This window comes from Propithecus coquereli, unplaced genomic scaffold (genome assembly GCF_000956105.1).
Source record: "Propithecus coquereli isolate 6110/MARCELLA unplaced genomic scaffold, Pcoq_1.0 Scaffold563, whole genome shotgun sequence".
Lineage (NCBI taxonomy): Eukaryota > Metazoa > Chordata > Mammalia > Primates > Indriidae > Propithecus > Propithecus coquereli.
In genome coordinates, this window is record NW_012151541.1 from 1,861,237 (window position 1) to 1,878,671 (window position 17,435).

Below are 17,435 nucleotides of genomic sequence, written 5' to 3' on the forward strand. Positions count from 1 at the left end.
CCTGCCATGTCCCTTCCCCTGTGGAGCCCGTATTCTAACGGGAAGGCAGTCCTGGAAGAAGCATGTTTTGGAGAAGGGAACTAGTGTGTTTATACGCCTGCGAATTTGGAGGCAGCAGCTTCTGCCCCTGGTCCCTGCCGTGTTTTATCTCACAGCAGTCCTAGGAGGGGAGGTAATGTCATACCCAGTCTGCCAATGAACAGCTAAAGACTCATGGCAGTTAAGTAACTTTCTGCAGGAGACAGAGCCTTTGTCGCTGGGGCATCGAGGATGGTCACTGCTGCGAAACCTCAGCAGAGTGCAAACCCAGGCGGGGGGGCTGGCTCAGGGACAGACGACAGAGAAAAGCAGGACCGGCTGAGTTAGTCTGGGCTGTAGCTTGAAGGCGGGGCTCAAAGCTCAGATCAGACGGCAGACGGCAGACGGGGTGGCGAGTGACCTGCAGAGAAGACCTGAGGGCAGAGGGGAGCAGGCGGGAGTAGGCAGGTGGGTTATGTCGTGTAATCGCTCAGCCTGGAGCGAGAAGACACAGCAGTGGGACTTACAACGCAGAACTGGAATTCACCGAACCCTGGTTCTGTCACCACCTTCCTGCCCATCCTTCCCAGTCTGCCACCCTTGCCCAACTCCGTGCCGGGCTGGGGTGACTGACAACGTCTCCCTTGGCATCCTGCAGCCATGAGAAGCCAGACTCAGAGAACATCCCTCCCAGCAAACACCACCACCAGACACCCCACAACAGCCTCCCCAAGCCCGAGCCGGAGGCCAAGACTCGAGGGGAGGGAGACGGCCGGGGCTGCGAGAAGGCAGAGAGGAGGCCCGAGAGGCCGGAAGTCAAGAAGGAGCCTCTGGTGAAAGCCAACGGAGTCCTAGCTGGACCGGAACCAGCCTCGGAGCCGGGCAGCCCTTACCCAGAGGGCCCGAGGGTCCCAGGGGGTGGGGAGCAGCCTGCCCAGCCCAACGGCTGGCAGTACAGTTCCCCGAGCCGGCCGGGGAGCACGGCCTTCCCGCCTCAGGACGGAGAGAGTGGGGGACACCGCCGGAGCTTCCCACCACGCACCAACCCCGACAAAATTGCCCAGCGCAAGAGCTCCATGAACCAGCTGCAGCAGTGGGTGAACCTGCGCCGGGGGGTGCCCCCACCTGAAGACCTTCGGAGGTGAGGCCTGGCGGGGGCGGGGGTGGGGTGGTGTTATGGCCGGGGCGTGGGAATGGGGTCCGAGAGGCATCCCCGACTGGAATCCTTCTGGAAGCCAGGCGGAGTTGGGAAACCAAGAAAATCCCATGACTCCCAGCTCGCCCAAATCCTGTTCTGCCCCGTGACTCCGTATTCAGAGTTTGGCCGCTGCCCCATTCTTGCTTCCTCCCTCTACTTCCTGCAGAAGAAGGGACAGTGTGCCCCAGGGCCTCTCCGCGGGGTGCTGGGTAGCCCAGGAAACAGAAGCTTTGGCGGGGGGCGGGGGCTTGAAGTTCTTCAAGTCAGACATCCTACTATGCGACTGTGCTATGCAACAGACCCCCCACGACATCCCCTGTTCCAGCGTTCTACCAACACGGGACTCGGTCACTGCCAAACCAGCTCCATTTTTGAGCAGCCCTGATCGTTTGAAAGCCATTATTTACACGAAGTTAAAGAAACACAAAATACAAACAAAGCAGCTCATTGGTCCTCTCTTTGAGCAGTTTACTCCTCTGTCGAACAACTGGCTTTCAAATATGTGGAGACGTTTGTTGGGCCCATAGCGTGCACCAGGGTGGGTGGGTCCACCAGCTCCTTCCCTGGTGTGGGCAGCTCCAGGGACCCAGCTGCAGCCTCAGGAACCGCGGGGCCTGGGAGGAACCTGCCCCCTAGTGGCCGGGCCCCTGCTTGCTGGCTCACTGCCGGTGGCCTGGCGTGGGTCGGGGGATCTGGCCTGCCCTGGGGAGAGGGCCTCACTTGGGCTGAGTCCCAGGAACCTTCTGGCTCTGTCCTCAACAAGCTCATACCATCAGGAAGCTGCCCTTCATGCCCCCTGCACTGCCCTCCTTCGGGGGCCTGGTTGACCCTCTTCTATTTGCCTCTCCTGGAAAGGATCCGACAGGTTGTCCCACACTGAGATGGAGAGGCTCGTAAGGCTTCCGGTTTCTTCCTAGGGGTGTTTCATTTTAAAAAGACAAAAATCAAAGCTTTGAATGGTGCAATTTCTGGCTTCAGGGAGCTGGTCCAGTAAGGGGGCTTTGAGCACGGGTCTTCCCCTCACCTCTGGCCGGTGCATCGCTGGAGCACCCTGCTCTAGGCCAGAGGACCTGGGGCACAGGCAGGTGGGTGGAGGGGTGCCCGTTTTGTCTGCCTTCCTTACAATGTCCTCTCTCTCTCAGTCCCTCTAGGTTGCAGCCCGTGTCCCGCAGGGTCCCTGAGTATTACGGCCCTTACTCCTCGCAATACCCCGACGATTACCAGTACTACCCCCCAGGGGTGCGGCCGGACAGCATCTGCTCCATGCCCGCCTATGATCGCATCAGCCCACCCTGGGCCCTAGAGGACAAGCGCCACGCCTTCCGCAACGGGGGCGGCCCCGCCTACCAACTGCGCGAGTGGAAGGAGCCCGCCAGCTATGGGCGGCAGGATGGCACCGTCTGGATCCCCAGCCCCTCCCGGCAGCCAGTCTACTATGATGAGCTGGATGCTGCCTCCAGCTCCCTCCGCCGCCTGTCCCTGCAACCCCGGTCTCACTCTGTGCCCCGCTCACCCAGCCAAGGCTCCTACAGCCGCGCCCGCATTTACTCCCCCGTCCGCTCGCCCAGTGCCCGTTTTGAGCGGCTGCCACCTCGCAGCGAGGACATCTATGCCGACCCTGCTGCCTATGTGATGCGGCGATCCATCAGCTCCCCCAAGGTGAGCCACCAGCCTGCCCTTCCTTCCTCACCCCTGAGAACCCCAGAAGCCTAAGGCCATCTGCTGAGAAGAGGCAGAGATGTGGGGGCATCTGGGGCAAGGGCCACTGGGCTGTGTCCACAGGACCAGCGATGCTGCCCAGGGAGCCACTGGCCTGTGGCTCTGTCCCTGGGAGAGCTGCCTTGCAGTATTGCTTTGCCCCCAGAGAGGGAACGCTGCTCTCTGTGCCCGTCCCCAGGTTGTGCCAGGCACCATGCTGTCTTACTTAAGAGGGCAGAGAGGGTTCTGTCTTTTCGAATCTTGAGGACCCGGCTAGATCATCGTGAGGGGGGGCTGCTATCCATTTGGTTTGGCATCCGCTCTGGGACCGAATACAAACACCCCTAACCTCGAGCTCCAGCTGTTGGGGAAGTCTGTGTCCCAGCCGGACTCCTCACCTCTGCGATCCGTTTCTCTTCCAGTATGATTACCTGGGAGACAGGCGGCCAGTCCCTGCAGCACTGTTCCCCTACAACTACCCACCATCCCCCACGGTCCACGATAAGATGGTACGTCCTCTCCTGCCCTCCACCCCACCTCAGGACCTCCCCTCTCTGCCTCCACTCGGAGGGGAGCTGAACTGGGGCAGACTCCAGGGATGCTCTGTGCCCAGTGCCTGGCTCCCCTGGTTCTGAGCAGCCTCCGGATACCTCCTCCCTCCTGGCCAGGACCCTAGCTCAAATACCAAGTGTGGTGCCAGGTGCCCCTTCTCCTCCGTGACAGAGGGCAGAGGAGCATGGATGAGATCCAGGTGCATATAATGCCCTGATCCTCCCAACCTCAGCACAACTCTGCTCTCCAGCATGCAGGAGAAGGGGCCTGGCCGGGGGCTTAGGTTATGGACTGGGGAGCTCCTAACAACGGGCAAGACCTTCTCAACTTTTCTCCCTTAAGTGTATTTGTTTCAAGTTTGCCCTTTGCCCGGAATGCCTCCTTTGAGGAAAGAGACAAGCAGTGTGATTGAGGAAGAGAAGATTTTCCATGTGGCATCTCCTCTTTTTCTCCCTGCTTTCTACTCAGTGTCTCTCCCTGGAATTTGTTCTCCTGAGAATTTTTGCCACCACTTAGAGAATCAGATGCAGACACTGTTCTTGGGTGTGTGGGGGAGAACCACTGAGACCGACAGGCGGAATCCTTGTCCCCATGATAGCACCAGGAGGCCGGCAGAAGAGGCCCGGGCAGGCCTGGAGGCTGCCGCTCCTTTGTCTAATTGTCACTCTGCCAGAGTCTGGACTCTATAGCCCTGACCCTTGGCTATAGAGTCCAGAACACACACCCATCCAGAAACAACCCATTTTCCCAGAAAACCCAGAAATAGCTGCTAAGAAGTGCCGCCTAAATTGCCCCGGTGGTGCTCAACTCTCCCAGGGAGGGCCAGGCAGACCTGGGAGAGATGGAGTCCGTCCCTCCTCTCCCTGGAAGTGTCACCTGCCAACATCCCTTCCCCCAGACCTCCTCAAGGGCGGAGAGAGAGGCCTATCCTTGTCCAGCTAACTCTTAACTGCTTTGCTTCTTTTTTATTGTTTTCTTTTGTGTGTTCCTGTTTGTTTGTGTTGCTGTGTGGCCTCTGGGCCTCGGGCTCCGGGTAGGATGAACTTTTAGATCTTCAGTTGCAAAGAAACCTAGAGTATTTGGATCAGCAGGTAGGCAGAGCTGGTGCCCCACCATCCCACTGCCCTCTGTCGCGTCTCCCCTTGCCTCCCCACCTCCTCATCTCCCAGCCATTGACAACCTTTGTTGGTGCAACCGGGACACAACAAAGTGGCTTATGTTTTGGTCTGCTCCTTCTCGCCCCTTTTCTTCAAAGCGCTTTAGGGCAGCTGGGAGTTTCCTGGGGAAAGAAGCATAATAAATGAGAACATGAATAATTAATGCTACCTCTTATTTCTCCAGTGTTCAGCACTGATGGAACTGCCCCCAGGGGGCAGGTGGGAATTTGCATTTTCGCCTGTGAGGCGGGAGTAGCAGAGAGGAGGGAGCTCCTGGCGTGGGCCTGGGATGCTAGGGATTGAGTTCAGCCTGAGTCCGGGAGGTTATCATAGCATATCCCACAGGTTGTTGTAAAATGCCATAATTTGTAAACGGACCCCTGGTGACCCTTCCTAGAATGATTTAAAAAATAATATTAATTCAGTATATTTGTTCCTCCACGAAGCCCTTTTGCATACACAGCTCATGCTTTCCTAAGCATTCAGGGCAGTGGACAGAGGAAGTAGTATCAACCCGTTTTGCAGGTGAGCAAGCTGAAGAGGCAGTGAGTGTTCTCCCCAGGTGCAAAGGGTCGGCTGCCTGGGCCCCGGGGCTCTAATGCTTGGCCGCCTTGCCCTGTAGGCTAAGGGAGCTGACTGGGGGTCAGTCTGCTGGGCAAATGCTCAGCAAATGGAGGTGAGCACATACTCTTATGTTCAGATCTGTGCTGCAAACCACAGGGACCTGGAAGCACTCAACACTGTCCTGTGGAGGCAGCCTAGGATGGTGGAAATGACCGTGACAATAATAGTAACAATAATAATGGCAGCAGCTCCCGTAATTGGGTGCTTCCTCCATGCCTCCATTCTAAGCACTTGACACATCCCTGAGTCATCTCATCTTTGTAACAACCCTAAAGGTGGGGACGGTTATTATCCTCATTTTACAGCTGAGGGAAACTAAAAGCACAGAGAGGTTAAATAACATTCCAAGGCCACACAGCCAGTGAGCAGCACAGCTTAGAATGTGACTCTGAGCTTTTGATCCAGTTTACAGCTGAGGGTAACATGTGACAAAAAAAAAAAATATGTGACCAAGCTGTGGTCAATCCTTATCAGGATGATTTCACATTCTTAAAGTTGCAGAAAAAAGCCATAAACTTAAAATCAGAGGATATAGCTGCAACTATTGATGCTCCTGGTCACAAGCCACGTGACCCATCTCACCGGGCCTCAGTGTTGCAGACGTCACCCTCGCAGAAGCACTGATGGCCGCAGTGTAGTCAGCAGGGATGGCGCCCAGCCCTCCAGGACCTTGCATTCCAATTCGAAAAGCAGCACGTCGTGTCCACACCGTGAGCGTCTGGTCCCTGTGAGACCAAGTCCCAGGGAGCCGACTCAAAGCAGGGCTGGGAAGCACAGGATCCTCCCAGTGGGAAGCGAGGTTTGCTGTGCCTGGGAGTGGGGAGAGCAGGGCTCGGTGTCCTCCCGCCTCCAGCCTCCTGGGCAGGCTCCCCGCCCCAGGTGATCGGCTTTCTGCTCCATCCGCTATGCCTGGTTGGCCGAGCAGTCCGTGCAGACAGCAGGGCCTCTTCCTGGGGGCTTCTGCCCTGCAGAGCGGCTGGGATGTTAGGCTGGGGGCTTCAGAAATAAACTTCCAGATGACCCCCTCCTGGGGAAAGGGTAATATTCTTAAAAGGCAGTATTGTATGGTAAGAAGAGCCTAGAACATAGACACTGCCAGTCTAGTTCCACCTCTGGCATTTACAGGGTTTTTTTTAAACTCTTAGAAATGTCACTTGGTCTCTCTGGGTCTTTGTTTTCTCAATCATAAAGTGGACCTTGTAGAACCTGCAGTTTCTGCCTCACAGATTGATTGGGAGAGTTAAGAGGGAATGTACATGAGAGCTCTTCGCCAGGCGTTGGCAAGGAGTGGTGACTGCAGCTACTGTTATTCTATTGTTTTTCTAAAACTCAAAAATATTGAGTACCACTTACTGTGTATGAGGCACTGGATTAGGTGCTTTCTCACAAAATACCTCTAACATTTTGGAGGGACAAACGGTAGCACACGGGAATCCTCCTAGGGTACGGCCCACGTAGGCTGAAAGATCCCCAAAGCCACAGCACAGGTGGGAGGAGGAGGCCAGGTTGAGAACATTCCTCTCCCTTCCTTTGTTGCTTTCGATCCACACACAGTGGGGAAGGAATGAGATCAGTGAATGCCCAGGAAGAGCCTGGGCCTCCTGTGCCCTCTCGAAGCCTGATGTGGTTGGTGATAGATCTGCTTTGTCCTGTGCGTACACACATGCACACATGCAATCCACACACAACACCACACATACGTACACCATACATGCATACCCCATTCAAATTAAACATACTCTCGTACACACACGCACACTCCATGAAGATGGGGATAGACTTGAGTTTGGATCCTTGGCTGGGCACGGTGGCTCACGCCTGTAATCCTAGCACTCTGGGAGGCCAAGGTGGGAGGATCACTTGAGCTCAGAAGTTCAAGACCAGCCTCAGGAAGAGTGAGACTCTGTCTCTACTAAAAATAGAAAAAATTAGCCAGGCATGGTGGTGTGCGCCTGTAGTCCCAGCTACTTGGGAGGCTGAGGCAGGAGGATCACCTGAGCCCAGGAGTTTGAGGTTGCTGTGAGCTAGGCTGACCCCACGGCACTCTAGCCTGGGTGACAAAGTGCGACTCTGTCTTAAAAAAAAAAAAAAAAAATGTGGTTGATGTCCTGTTGACTTTTAACTCTTCCAGACTCAACTTCGTATTACAACTGCTCTTTTGAAAACTTTTTAAATCATACTTTATACAATTGAAAAAAATTTTAGCTGTGAGATAGAAAAATCAGATCCTAGCAAAGCCTTTTAGAATGCCGCAGACCCTGCGAGGGAGGTGGCGGGTGCCCCTGCCCTGTCCACAGCATGCAGAAGCGAGGCTGCATTTGGGCTGTTGCCTAAAAGGGGAAAGAGGAAGAGAAGACAGCGTAGGTCCGACCGAGATTGGGAAGATGATGGAAAAAACACAGGGAGCGCCCCGAAGTGTGACCCAGAAGATCTTCCCTAATGTGGCTCGAATGTGTCCTCCCTCCCCTCATTCACTTTCCCTCCCAAAAAGCTTTTCCTGCACAACTCCCTTCTGTCTTCTGCCTTCCCCTGTAGAACAGTGGAGTTAAAGGGACACAGCCAAGGACATTCCCTGATGTCGCCACTTTTTGATCCTGTCACACTGGAATCAGTGGGGGAAATGATGGCATTTCTGGTTGATTTGGTTGGCCCGCCCTTCTCTCTCCTAAACCCTTCCTTTCTCTTCCTCCCCCCCCCCCCCCCCACCAATCACCTCCTTATTAGGCAAAAAATAGTCCCCCCCCCCAACGTTCCTAATGATCCCTGAAATATAAAGATAACGTGCTGAAGAACAGCGTCCCAATACCTGGTGTCCCTTTAACGCGCTCGCTTGTTTTGGCCTCCTTATTTGCTCCCTGGTGTCATCCGAGATCATCATGGATGCTGCCAGCCCAGCTCTGGAAACGGTGTTAGCAATCCTTCCTACGGTAGAGCGAGGGTGGGCAGGAGCCAGGGAGAGCGACCTGTACCTATTTATGCGTGAAGGCCCCTCCAGAGAGCAGGTCCCAGATTTTCCTTTTTTAGTTGTTTCATTTAGTTCAAGTTTTGAGAGATCAGCCTTTCCACCTGCCTGTACGGGTTCTGTCCAAAGCAGTGTGAGAGATGAGGGCAAGGAGGTGACAGCGGTGGCCACTGTGGATGGGACCTGCAACAGGCAGGCGCCCTGGGCCAGAGCCACTGGGCTGGGCCTCTCCAGCGCCATGAGCAACGGCCCAGAGGCCTCCCTGCTCCCTTCGGTGGCTTTTCTGCAAGGACAGCTTCAGTGCTGATCCTGAGACAGGTCACAAGGGGTGAGTGACGGGTGAGGGCGCGCACACGGTGCTGGAGGCCCCGAGAGGAGCTGCCCCGCCCTGTTTCCTGGAGGACAAGCGCAGGTGGGTGTGGGGGAGATTCCGCCGCGTGCGTCTGAGTGTGAATCGTCCGTTCCTTCCTCTGCTGCAGATGAGTGAGAGCGAGACTCTCATCAGTATGGTGAACCGCATGGTGGAAAACTCCTCCCCCAGGGCCCAACTCTTCATGCAAGTAAGACCTCTGCCTGGCAGCATGGTCCCCACCAATGCCAGCTCAGCTGCTTGTGCATGGTCCAGTCGCCCCGTCTGCGATGAGGCTCACTCCGCCCACCCCGCTCATCTGCCAGGCCTCATCTCCCCTGGAGACAGGCTCGGCTTGTCTCCTCCCTTAATTCCTCTGTGTCACCTCCATGCTCCCATTCATGGGTAAACCCAAGGCCCATTTTCCAAACCATCGAGATAGCCAGCACCGACATCTCATACCATGCTGCTTTGGCACGTGCAGGACTTCTGTTCCGTGTTTGCTGCCTTGTTGGCACACATCGTGGGGGTTAAGGGCATGAGGGATGTAACGTGGAACCATGGATGCCAGTGGTGTGTAGGATGTGCCGTGGTCACCAGATGCGTCATCAAGGCTAGGCAGCACTTGCTGGACCCAGAAGCACTTCTGAACTCTTGCCAATCCTGGTTCACTGTGACGGGTGTTCGGTCTACTGGGGCAATAGTTCTCAAACGTTTCCATGCTCGTTGCTACCATTCTCCCATGTCCTGGCCCCACAGCCACAGGGTTCACTTATGTCATGGTGGTTACCAGTAAGCCATCAGGGGCTACACACCCCATAGTTGCTCTAAGCAGCAGGTCCTAGAGCTGATGGGAGAGGACACACAGAGCGTGGCTTGAGCGGGTCCTGATCTCTTCGTTATCAGCCTAGGACAATTGGGATGGAGTCTATTTCGGGCCATCACAGGCTTGCCAGCCGAGAGACAAAAAATTAGCTCAGGTCCCTGGCACAGAAGCCACCAGAGGTGATGGACCACGGTCTCTGGCAGGAGCAGAGCGGGACTGTGACATCAGCTTCCCACCCCCGCACGCCCTCATCCTGCCCCTACAGTAACCAGCCTCGTGTTCCTGCAGGTCCCTCCGTACCCAGAAGTGTTCCGGGACAGCCTCCACACCTACAAGCTGAACGAGCAGGACACAGACGTAAGAACAGCGCCCCTGCTCCCTCTGTCCACCGCCGCTGTCCTCACCCTCTCCTCTGTGGGGGCTTCCCCCACCCAGCTCTATCCCCTCTGGGGGCTCTTCATACATCAGAGTCACATCTTCTCTCGCCACAAAGACAACATCCCACCTGCCCCCCCTTCTTTTCTCCTCACCACCCGCTCACCCTCCCCTCCCACGCCGGCTCTGAGTGTTTTTCCACTGAGCTCACGGTCCTCTTGTCTACAGCGGCGGGACCTGCTTATAGCAGGAACACAGACTGTCGGGAGATAAATCAGTCAGTCTGCTCCGTGCCCAGCAGGGCGTTGGTCCCCACGGGTAGCTAGAAAGAGGAGCATGGCTCTGCTCTGCCCTCAGGTCTGGCCATGGGGACGCAGGCAGCAGTGGGTGGCAACATACGCCCATACCCTGAATGGGAGCCAGAATAGGTTCTGCAGGGGTGCGGGGAAGTGAGGCATGTGGGCAGGTGGGTCAGGGACAAACAGGTAGCCTGTGAGCTGGCCCTGAAGTGAAGAGGCCCAGAGGGCAAGATGTGGCTCAGGAGAGAGGAGCAAAGCAGGTGTGTGAGGAAAGGCAAGGATCAAGGTGTGGACGAGGCAAGCCCAGGTCTTTCCCAAAGGGTGTCTGGCCTCACCTGCCTCCTCCCACCACCACTGCCCAGCAGGCCTGGAAGAGGTTCCCTCCTGATAGGATCAGACCTCAGAGGGACCCAGCCAGGCTCAGCCACCCTGAGACCTTGGAGTGGGGAGGGAAGACAGGGTCTGGGGGTGGGAGAGAAAGGAGGGCCCCTTGGGCCTCAGGGCCCGGCTTACGCTGCTCACGGCTTTCTCCGAGACTGCCCGTGCCAACGCCCTGCCTGCCTCTCCCACCAGCCCAGGAGGTGAGGCCATCTTCTCTCCCCAGCCTTTGTGAAGCGCAGCCCTCAGGTGGATGGCGAGCAAGAGCTTAACACTCGGCTCTCAGCCCTGCCAACCCCACCCACTTCCCCGGGGAATAAGCACGTCTCCCCTCCCAAGGTGGAGACCCCTTCCTGTTCCCAGGAGCGGTCAAGGTCCAGGGTTGCTCAGCAGGGGAGAGGGGGCAGTGGAGGCCAGGCCTGCCAACCCAATTCCCAGGCCCCCATCAAACTATGTCCTTCATCCTCTGCTTTCTCCCTCCCCTCCTCCACCCTCGGGGCCCCCAGAAGCTGCTGGGCAAGTTGTGTGAGCAGAACAAGGTGGTGAGGGAGCAGGACCGGCTGGTGCAGCAGCTCCGAGCTGAGAAGGTGAGAACCTGGGGGTGGACTTCAGCTGGGGCAGGTGGGCAGGGACAGGGTGGCTTGGAGAAGGTCGTGGGCTACTGTCTCCATCCTGGGCTGACAGAGCCTGGTCCTTCCTTAAACTTCCGTCCTACCCTTAAACAGAACTGCTGAAGGTCTTCCAGGGCCCTCAGCCAATGCGAGGACAGCCTCTGCTAAGCTGCCTGTTCCGCTTCTAAGGGCTGAGGCCTCTGCTGTAGAAATCCCAGAAAGGAGCTACCAGGGCTGCTCACAGCGTCCCCTGCCTCCCTGCAGGAAAGCCTGGAAAGTGCCTTGATGGGGACGCACCAGGAGCTGGAGATGTTCGGAAGCCAGCCCGCCTACCCCGAGAAGCTGCTGCACAAGAAGGAATCGCTGCAGAAGCAGCTCGTCAACATCCGCGTGGAGCTGTCCCAGGCCACCACGGTAACCCGCGGCGCGGGGTCTGCGCGCTCACCGCCCGCTCGGCCCAGGGTGTGCTGCCCGAGTCCAGATTCTCCTGGGCGGGCAAGAGCAGGGCGCTCCTCCCCGGGAGGGGCCTAAACAAAGACGTTAACGCTGCCTTGCAAACAGACAGCAAGTGTGCCGGCCTGCGCCGTCTGTGCGGTTTCCACGGAGGGGATGAGCTTGTTTCCCACCACACCTGTCCCAGGATTCCCGCAGGACGGCATGGAGTCGCGGGGTACTTATTTCCTCGGCTACTCTAACTTCCTTGCTGCCCACTCTCGTCTTCTCCCTCGGAGAAGCAGGGCGCTGGCAGAGTCGCCATTGCCGCCACCATTCCCCCGTGGGTGCAGGCAGACCCCTCCGGCACAGGCTGCTGGGAGAATGGCTCCAAGAAGCAGCTGCAAAAGCCCCAGAAAAATAGGGCCCAGAAAGGAGGATGGTCTCCAACCTCCTCCTTCAGGCTCTTTTCTCTTTGCCCTCCACTTGTTATGCCCCAATCTGGGCAGAACAGGAGGGTACAGAAGGAATATCCTCCCCTGTCTGCTGCCCGTGGACCTGCAGAGGCTTCAGTGTTCTCTTTATTGGTGTTGGCAGTGGGCTGGGCTGTTGCTCCTCTTGTAGGACTAGTGTTGGGCTGTCATCAGAATGTCTCAGCCTGGTGCCCCTCTCCTTCGGGCCCTCTGTGCCCTCCTCCCCAGACCTCCAGACCTCAGGTACCCTGGCCCCAGGCCCTGTTGTAGGATAAGGAGCAATGCTTTGGTGACGGCAGCTTTTGCAGTGACCGCCCGCCTCCCCTGCAGGCCCTGACGAACAGCACCATAGAGTATGAGAACCTCGAGTCTGAGGTCTCTGCCCTGCACGACGACCTCTGGGAGCAGCTCAATCTGGACGTCCAGGTGAAGAAGGGCCCTGGGCAGGTTTGGGATGTGCTCTGTGCCTTCCCTGTCCTTTCAGGCAAAAGGGACGGCAGTGGCTTCCTCTCTCACTTTAGCAACCTCAGAGACTTGGGAGGAGGAGTTGGTCCGGAGACAAAAGAAGAGGTTCAGGCCGCTGGTGACAGACTCTAAGTTTTGGGGTGAAGATAATATGGGATTCTTCTCTAGTTCCATCGGCTCACAGGCAAAGGAGCTAAAGCTGAAGCATGGGAGACTTAGGTTAGACATAAGGTGTTTATAATCAAAAGGATTTAAAAACAGACAAGTCAACATAAACACCTGTCAGACATCAGAAGAGGCGGCAGCAGAGGGGCGAGTCTCTCTGGGACGTCCTAGACGGGAAAGAGGCTTTCCTTCCTGGGGTGGGTTACAAACAGTCTACTGGGAGGCAGAACGAGGGACCTAGTGATCTTGGGGGTTCTCGTTCTTTCCTTCTCTCTCTTTTCTCCACCCAAGCCCTGCCTCTTTTCTAGCTAGTTTGCAAGCCCGTCTCTCTGATTCGGTTAACATCTGGTTTTCCTCGTTTTCTTCCTGTTTCCCTCCTGGCAACGAAACTCACCAGCCCTACCTTGCAGCTGGTTAGGCAGGGGGAAGCCCCTCCCAGTCCCTGGGACCCCAATACAACCATGTCCCGTGGTCAAGCCTCCCTTTGAACACGAACGTTCTAGGAAGTGGGATAGGGTTGTGGTCAGGAGCACCAGCTTTTGAGTCAAATAGCCCCGCATTTAGGTGGCGTCATGCTGCTTCCTCAGCAGCTGGCCTCGTGAGTGAGTCGCTTCATCCCTCAAGTGGGGACAGCTGCTGCCCTTGCGGGAGAGTCGTCGTGCAGCTGAAATGCGTTAGTGCTGTAGCTGCGGAGCGCTCAGCACAGTGCCTGGTACTGAGGGTGCTGAGTAAATGGTAGCTGCTGTCTGTCCGAGCGTGTGAGCTGTAACTGAATGCAATGCATTTGGGTGTGGGTTCTACAAAGGGCTGTTTGGATGTGAAGAAAAGCAGTAAACTGGGAGCTCTTGTCTGCTGGAAAACAGACTCACGTGAAGGGTCCACTTAGAGGGGCATTCGCTCTAAGACCACCCCTGGGGGAGCTCCGAAGAGCGGGTCTTCACTCTTGGTTCTGAGACCCGGCAGTTCTGGGTGGTCCTACAGAGGCTGAAGAGGGAGGCTGCCTGTGAGGAAGATGACTGCGCTGGGGGCGGGGTGCGGGTGCACACGGGACCCCTTCCTCCTGCTGGCCCGGAGGGGTACCGGTTCAGAGGGGTCTGGGCTGAGAAGGGGCTGGGACACCCTCATAGTCATTTCCTTTGACTCACGCTGCGGCCGTTTCAGAACGAGGTGCTCAACCGGCAGATCCAGAAGGAGATCTGGAGGGTGCAGGACGTGATGGAGGGGCTGCGGAAGAACAACCCCTCCCGGGGCACGGACACGGCCAAGCACAGAGGTGGGTGCCGCCTGCGCCAGCCTCTTGGGCTGCTTGTCTCGCCACAGGCGCTCCAGTATTTCAGGCCCCCTCCCCATCCCTGGGCGGGCCGTCCTGGCCTCCCCACTCCCGCGCCCTCACACACACGGGCCACACCCTCCTCCGTCGCTCATCTCTCCCCCTCTGTTTCCCCCAAGGAGGACTCGGGCCCTCGGCCAGCTACAGCTCCAACAGCCCAGCCAGCCCTCTCAGCTCCGCCAGCCTCACCAGCCCCCTGAGCCCCTTTTCCCTGGTGTCGGGCTCTCAGGGGTCCCCCACCAAGCCTGGGTCCAACGAGGTAAGCTGAGAAATGGAGTGGAAGGTGGGTGAGGGGCGGAGACCAGGTCCTTACTTGCCTGGAACTACACAAACACTGTGCCCGTCAGGTCCCCAGAGGCCTCCAGGTCTAGTGCTGGGCTCGCTGTCTAAGGGGGTCATTCTCACACCCAGTTTGTGACCTTCCCTTCAGATTTCCGCTTTACCTGTCCTCATCTCCACCTGTCATCTTCAGCTGCTTTTTAGAAAAGCCTGTGCCTGAGCACTAGCACGGATAGCAGACACCATACAGTCCGTAGGAGAGTAAATCCAGGATTATTCCAGGGCCATGGGAAGGTTGAGGGTCGGTGTGGGGAGCAGTTTCCTGGCCAGTTGATCAGCAGATGTTTACTGGGGCTCTGCTGTGGGTGAGGGGTGGTGCGAGGCCCTTTCAGAAAGAGCCATATGCGTGCCCCATGGGCCTTCACTCCGGGAGCCCAGCAGCCAGTGGGGACCAAGACCGATGGCTAGGACCATGACGTTGCATGTCTCAGTATCGAGACATGGTTCAGACTGTAAATGCTCTGATGTTTCGAAGGCGGGTGGAACTTAAACTGGGCCATTCAGCATCTGGGTAGGTGGAGGAACGAGAGAGACGTTCCCAGCCAGTGAGATGGAAGCGCAGGTGGAAGGTGGGAATGTGCCCAGCATGATGGCGAGGCGACAAGGAGGGCCCTTCGGAGAAAAACTGGGGAGCGTGCGGAGTGGTAGACAAGTGGGCGCTCAGCCGAGGAGGGCCTGGAGGGTCAGGCAGAGAGTTAGCTCTGGAGCCGGCCCTCTCTTCAGGCCAGGGTGGGAGTCTAGCTGTCCAAGCCCAGGTTTCCAGCGGTGCTGTTGTCTGCCTCCTGCTAACACTCTTTTCTCCTGCTCTCACAGAGGCTGCTCTTGTTCCTCCTAATGTTCTGGCTTCTCTCTGCCTCAGGAACCTGGCCCGCCTCGGCCTCCCCTCCCCAAAGCCTACGTCCCCCTGGAGTCTCTTCCAACCGTCCCTCCACTCCCTAGCGAGAGCCGCTTCTGGCCATACCCCAGCTCCCCTTCCTGGCAGCGCAGTGGCGAGACAGCCAGGGGTCAGGTACCCAGCACCCTTGGGTCCTGGAGGGTGGGGGCAGGGAGGATGGGGCAAAGGGCCAGGCAAGGGGGCAAGGCAGGGCGCTGGAGTCGTTTTCCCCATTGACTTTCCCAAAGCTCAATTTCTGCCAGGCCCCCTTCCTGGTTAGACTCCAGGATAAGGAAAGGGATGGTTGAGATAGTCATGGAGTCCGTCTTTCCCCTTTTCGCTCTCTGCGAGCGATGGGGAAATGAGTTGCTGCCCGACCCCCTGCCCAGGCTCACAGGCAGCCAATGGTCATGGGTGCTGGTGCTATGCCCTGCTCCCCACCAACGTGACCAGCCAGTGGAAATCGAGTGACCACCCCACCCCCGCCATGGCTTTTCTGCCTCTTGCCCTTCGCAGGCCCCAGTGTTCCAATGCTTTCTCTCCCTCTGCCTTGTCTCCTATCTCTTTGGGTCTCATGAACCCCTGGAGTGTAAGGTACAGGCCATTTGCTCCCCTGTTCTGGCACCTTCTCTCACCTGGCTCCCTAGCCAAGATCTAGGAGAGACGCAGTTCAGCTGGGAAGAGGTGGTGCGGGGCGGGGGGACAGAGAGTCCTGTGCCTAAATTGGAAAACCCGTGTGCTCGTCTAGCCTCAACTGTGTGTGATTTGCATAACCCTGTGGGTTCACCCAGTGAGGTGGGCAGAGCAGGTAGCATTACCTGTATGTGACAGATGAAGAACGGGGATGGGACTTAGCCATGCTCTCCAGCTGGGCTAGAGCTGAAGCTTTTGGCCTTTAGCTGGTCTTTCTGCAGTCTCCTCACTGAGACTTAGATTCTCCAACCGTACAGTGGGAGGCGGTGACGCAGATGACAGCTGAGGTCTCTTCTAGTCTCATGATTCTGTGAGCCCACAAGCTAAGTGCCCTTTTCATCCCTCCAAAATCCTGGTACCAAGGCCCATCTGGTTCTGTTTGCTCAAGTCTCGAATGGGATCCCTACAGAATCCTTAGAGACGCTTGGCCTTGTAGCTCCCTCCTCTGGCCATTCTTTGACCCTGGCTCACAGAGTCTGAGCTGCTTAGTGCTCACCAAGACAACTGGTCAGGTCGAGGGGCCTCGGCTAGAGCCCTCCTGGAGGCCCTGGGCTCTCATTCCCCAGGACGGCCCAGCATTGACCAGCCTGAAGGTGCGTGAGTGGGAGGCTCCAATGCATCCCTGCCCCCTCCCCAGCCGGCACTCACAGAGTTTCCTTGTTCCCTGTGTCTTCAAGGGCTTGAGCTTCAACGATTGCAAAGCAAAAAAAAAAAAACATCACTGGGGGCCAGATTCCCAGCAGCCACGCTAGCATCAACCATCTTCTCATCCTTTCTCCCCAGCCCAAGGCAAGCTATGAGCAAAGCAAGAAAGACTCCCACCAGACATCGCCCCTGGACACCCCCAGGGACATCAGCCTTGTGCCCACCAGGCAAGAGGTGGAGGCAGAGAAGCAGGCAGCTCTCAACAAAGGTACTTCCTGACTCATCTTCCCCTAGAAGTAAGGCCACAGGCCGGTCAGAGAGAGTGCTCACCCACTCTGGACCTTTGGTCTCCGTGCAGAGTGTGACTGGGCCTCTCTCTGAGAACAGGCTCCTGCTTTCCTGCTCTCTAAGAGGCCCACTGGTTACTCTTCTCCCTGCAGTTGGCATCGTGCCCCCTCGGACAAAGTCACCCACCGATGAAGAAGTGGCCCCGTCAGCAGTGGTGAGGAGGAGTGCCAACAGGCTCAGCAATGGGCTCTCCTCCCAGGTGAGTGCCTACTGCCGGCTCCGAGCGCTGGGGCAAGCCCGGGGCCTGTGTGGGTGTCCGCCCGTCTGCCACTGCTGTTCAAGGAACTGGGGCCTGGGGGAGGAAGGGAGAACAAGGGGGAGGAGAGGCAGCAGCCCCACTGGAGGAGGAGTTCTTCAGGGAGACGTCAGGGACCAGGAAGATGTGCACTATAAATATAGAAGAGTGTTGAACAAAGTTATCCTGCCGCGCTACTGATGGAATGCAGAGGAGGGGGAGTGGCAAAACTCAGTGTTCGGAGTCGTGCGCGCTGACCCAAGGCAGGGTATGATTATAGGTTTCTAGCTGCCAGGAGTTAACAAAGTACCACACACTGGGGGCCTAAAACAACAGACACTGGGCCGGGCGCGTAGAAAAGCCTGTGCCTGAGCACTAGCATGGATAGC

The 17,435-nt window shown here is 57.1% G+C and overlaps 1 protein-coding gene across 1 annotated transcript in view; it reads left to right on the forward strand.

Moving 5' to 3' along the window:
- PLEKHA6 (pleckstrin homology domain containing, family A member 6) overlaps positions 1–17,435 on the forward strand; it is a 128,671-nt gene that overhangs the window by 98,473 nt on the left and 12,763 nt on the right. The window contains exons 8-20 of the mRNA XM_012657877.1: positions 677–1,159; positions 2,359–2,875; positions 3,337–3,423; positions 8,689–8,769; positions 9,673–9,741; positions 10,943–11,023; positions 11,312–11,461; positions 12,283–12,378; positions 13,744–13,855; positions 14,032–14,171; positions 15,111–15,260; positions 16,602–16,731; positions 16,904–17,010. Of these exons, the coding sequence (XP_012513331.1) occupies positions 677–1,159; positions 2,359–2,875; positions 3,337–3,423; positions 8,689–8,769; positions 9,673–9,741; positions 10,943–11,023; positions 11,312–11,461; positions 12,283–12,378; positions 13,744–13,855; positions 14,032–14,171; positions 15,111–15,260; positions 16,602–16,731; positions 16,904–17,010 (2,203 nt within the window). The remainder of the gene's footprint in view (positions 1–676; positions 1,160–2,358; positions 2,876–3,336; positions 3,424–8,688; positions 8,770–9,672; positions 9,742–10,942; positions 11,024–11,311; positions 11,462–12,282; positions 12,379–13,743; positions 13,856–14,031; positions 14,172–15,110; positions 15,261–16,601; positions 16,732–16,903; positions 17,011–17,435) is intronic.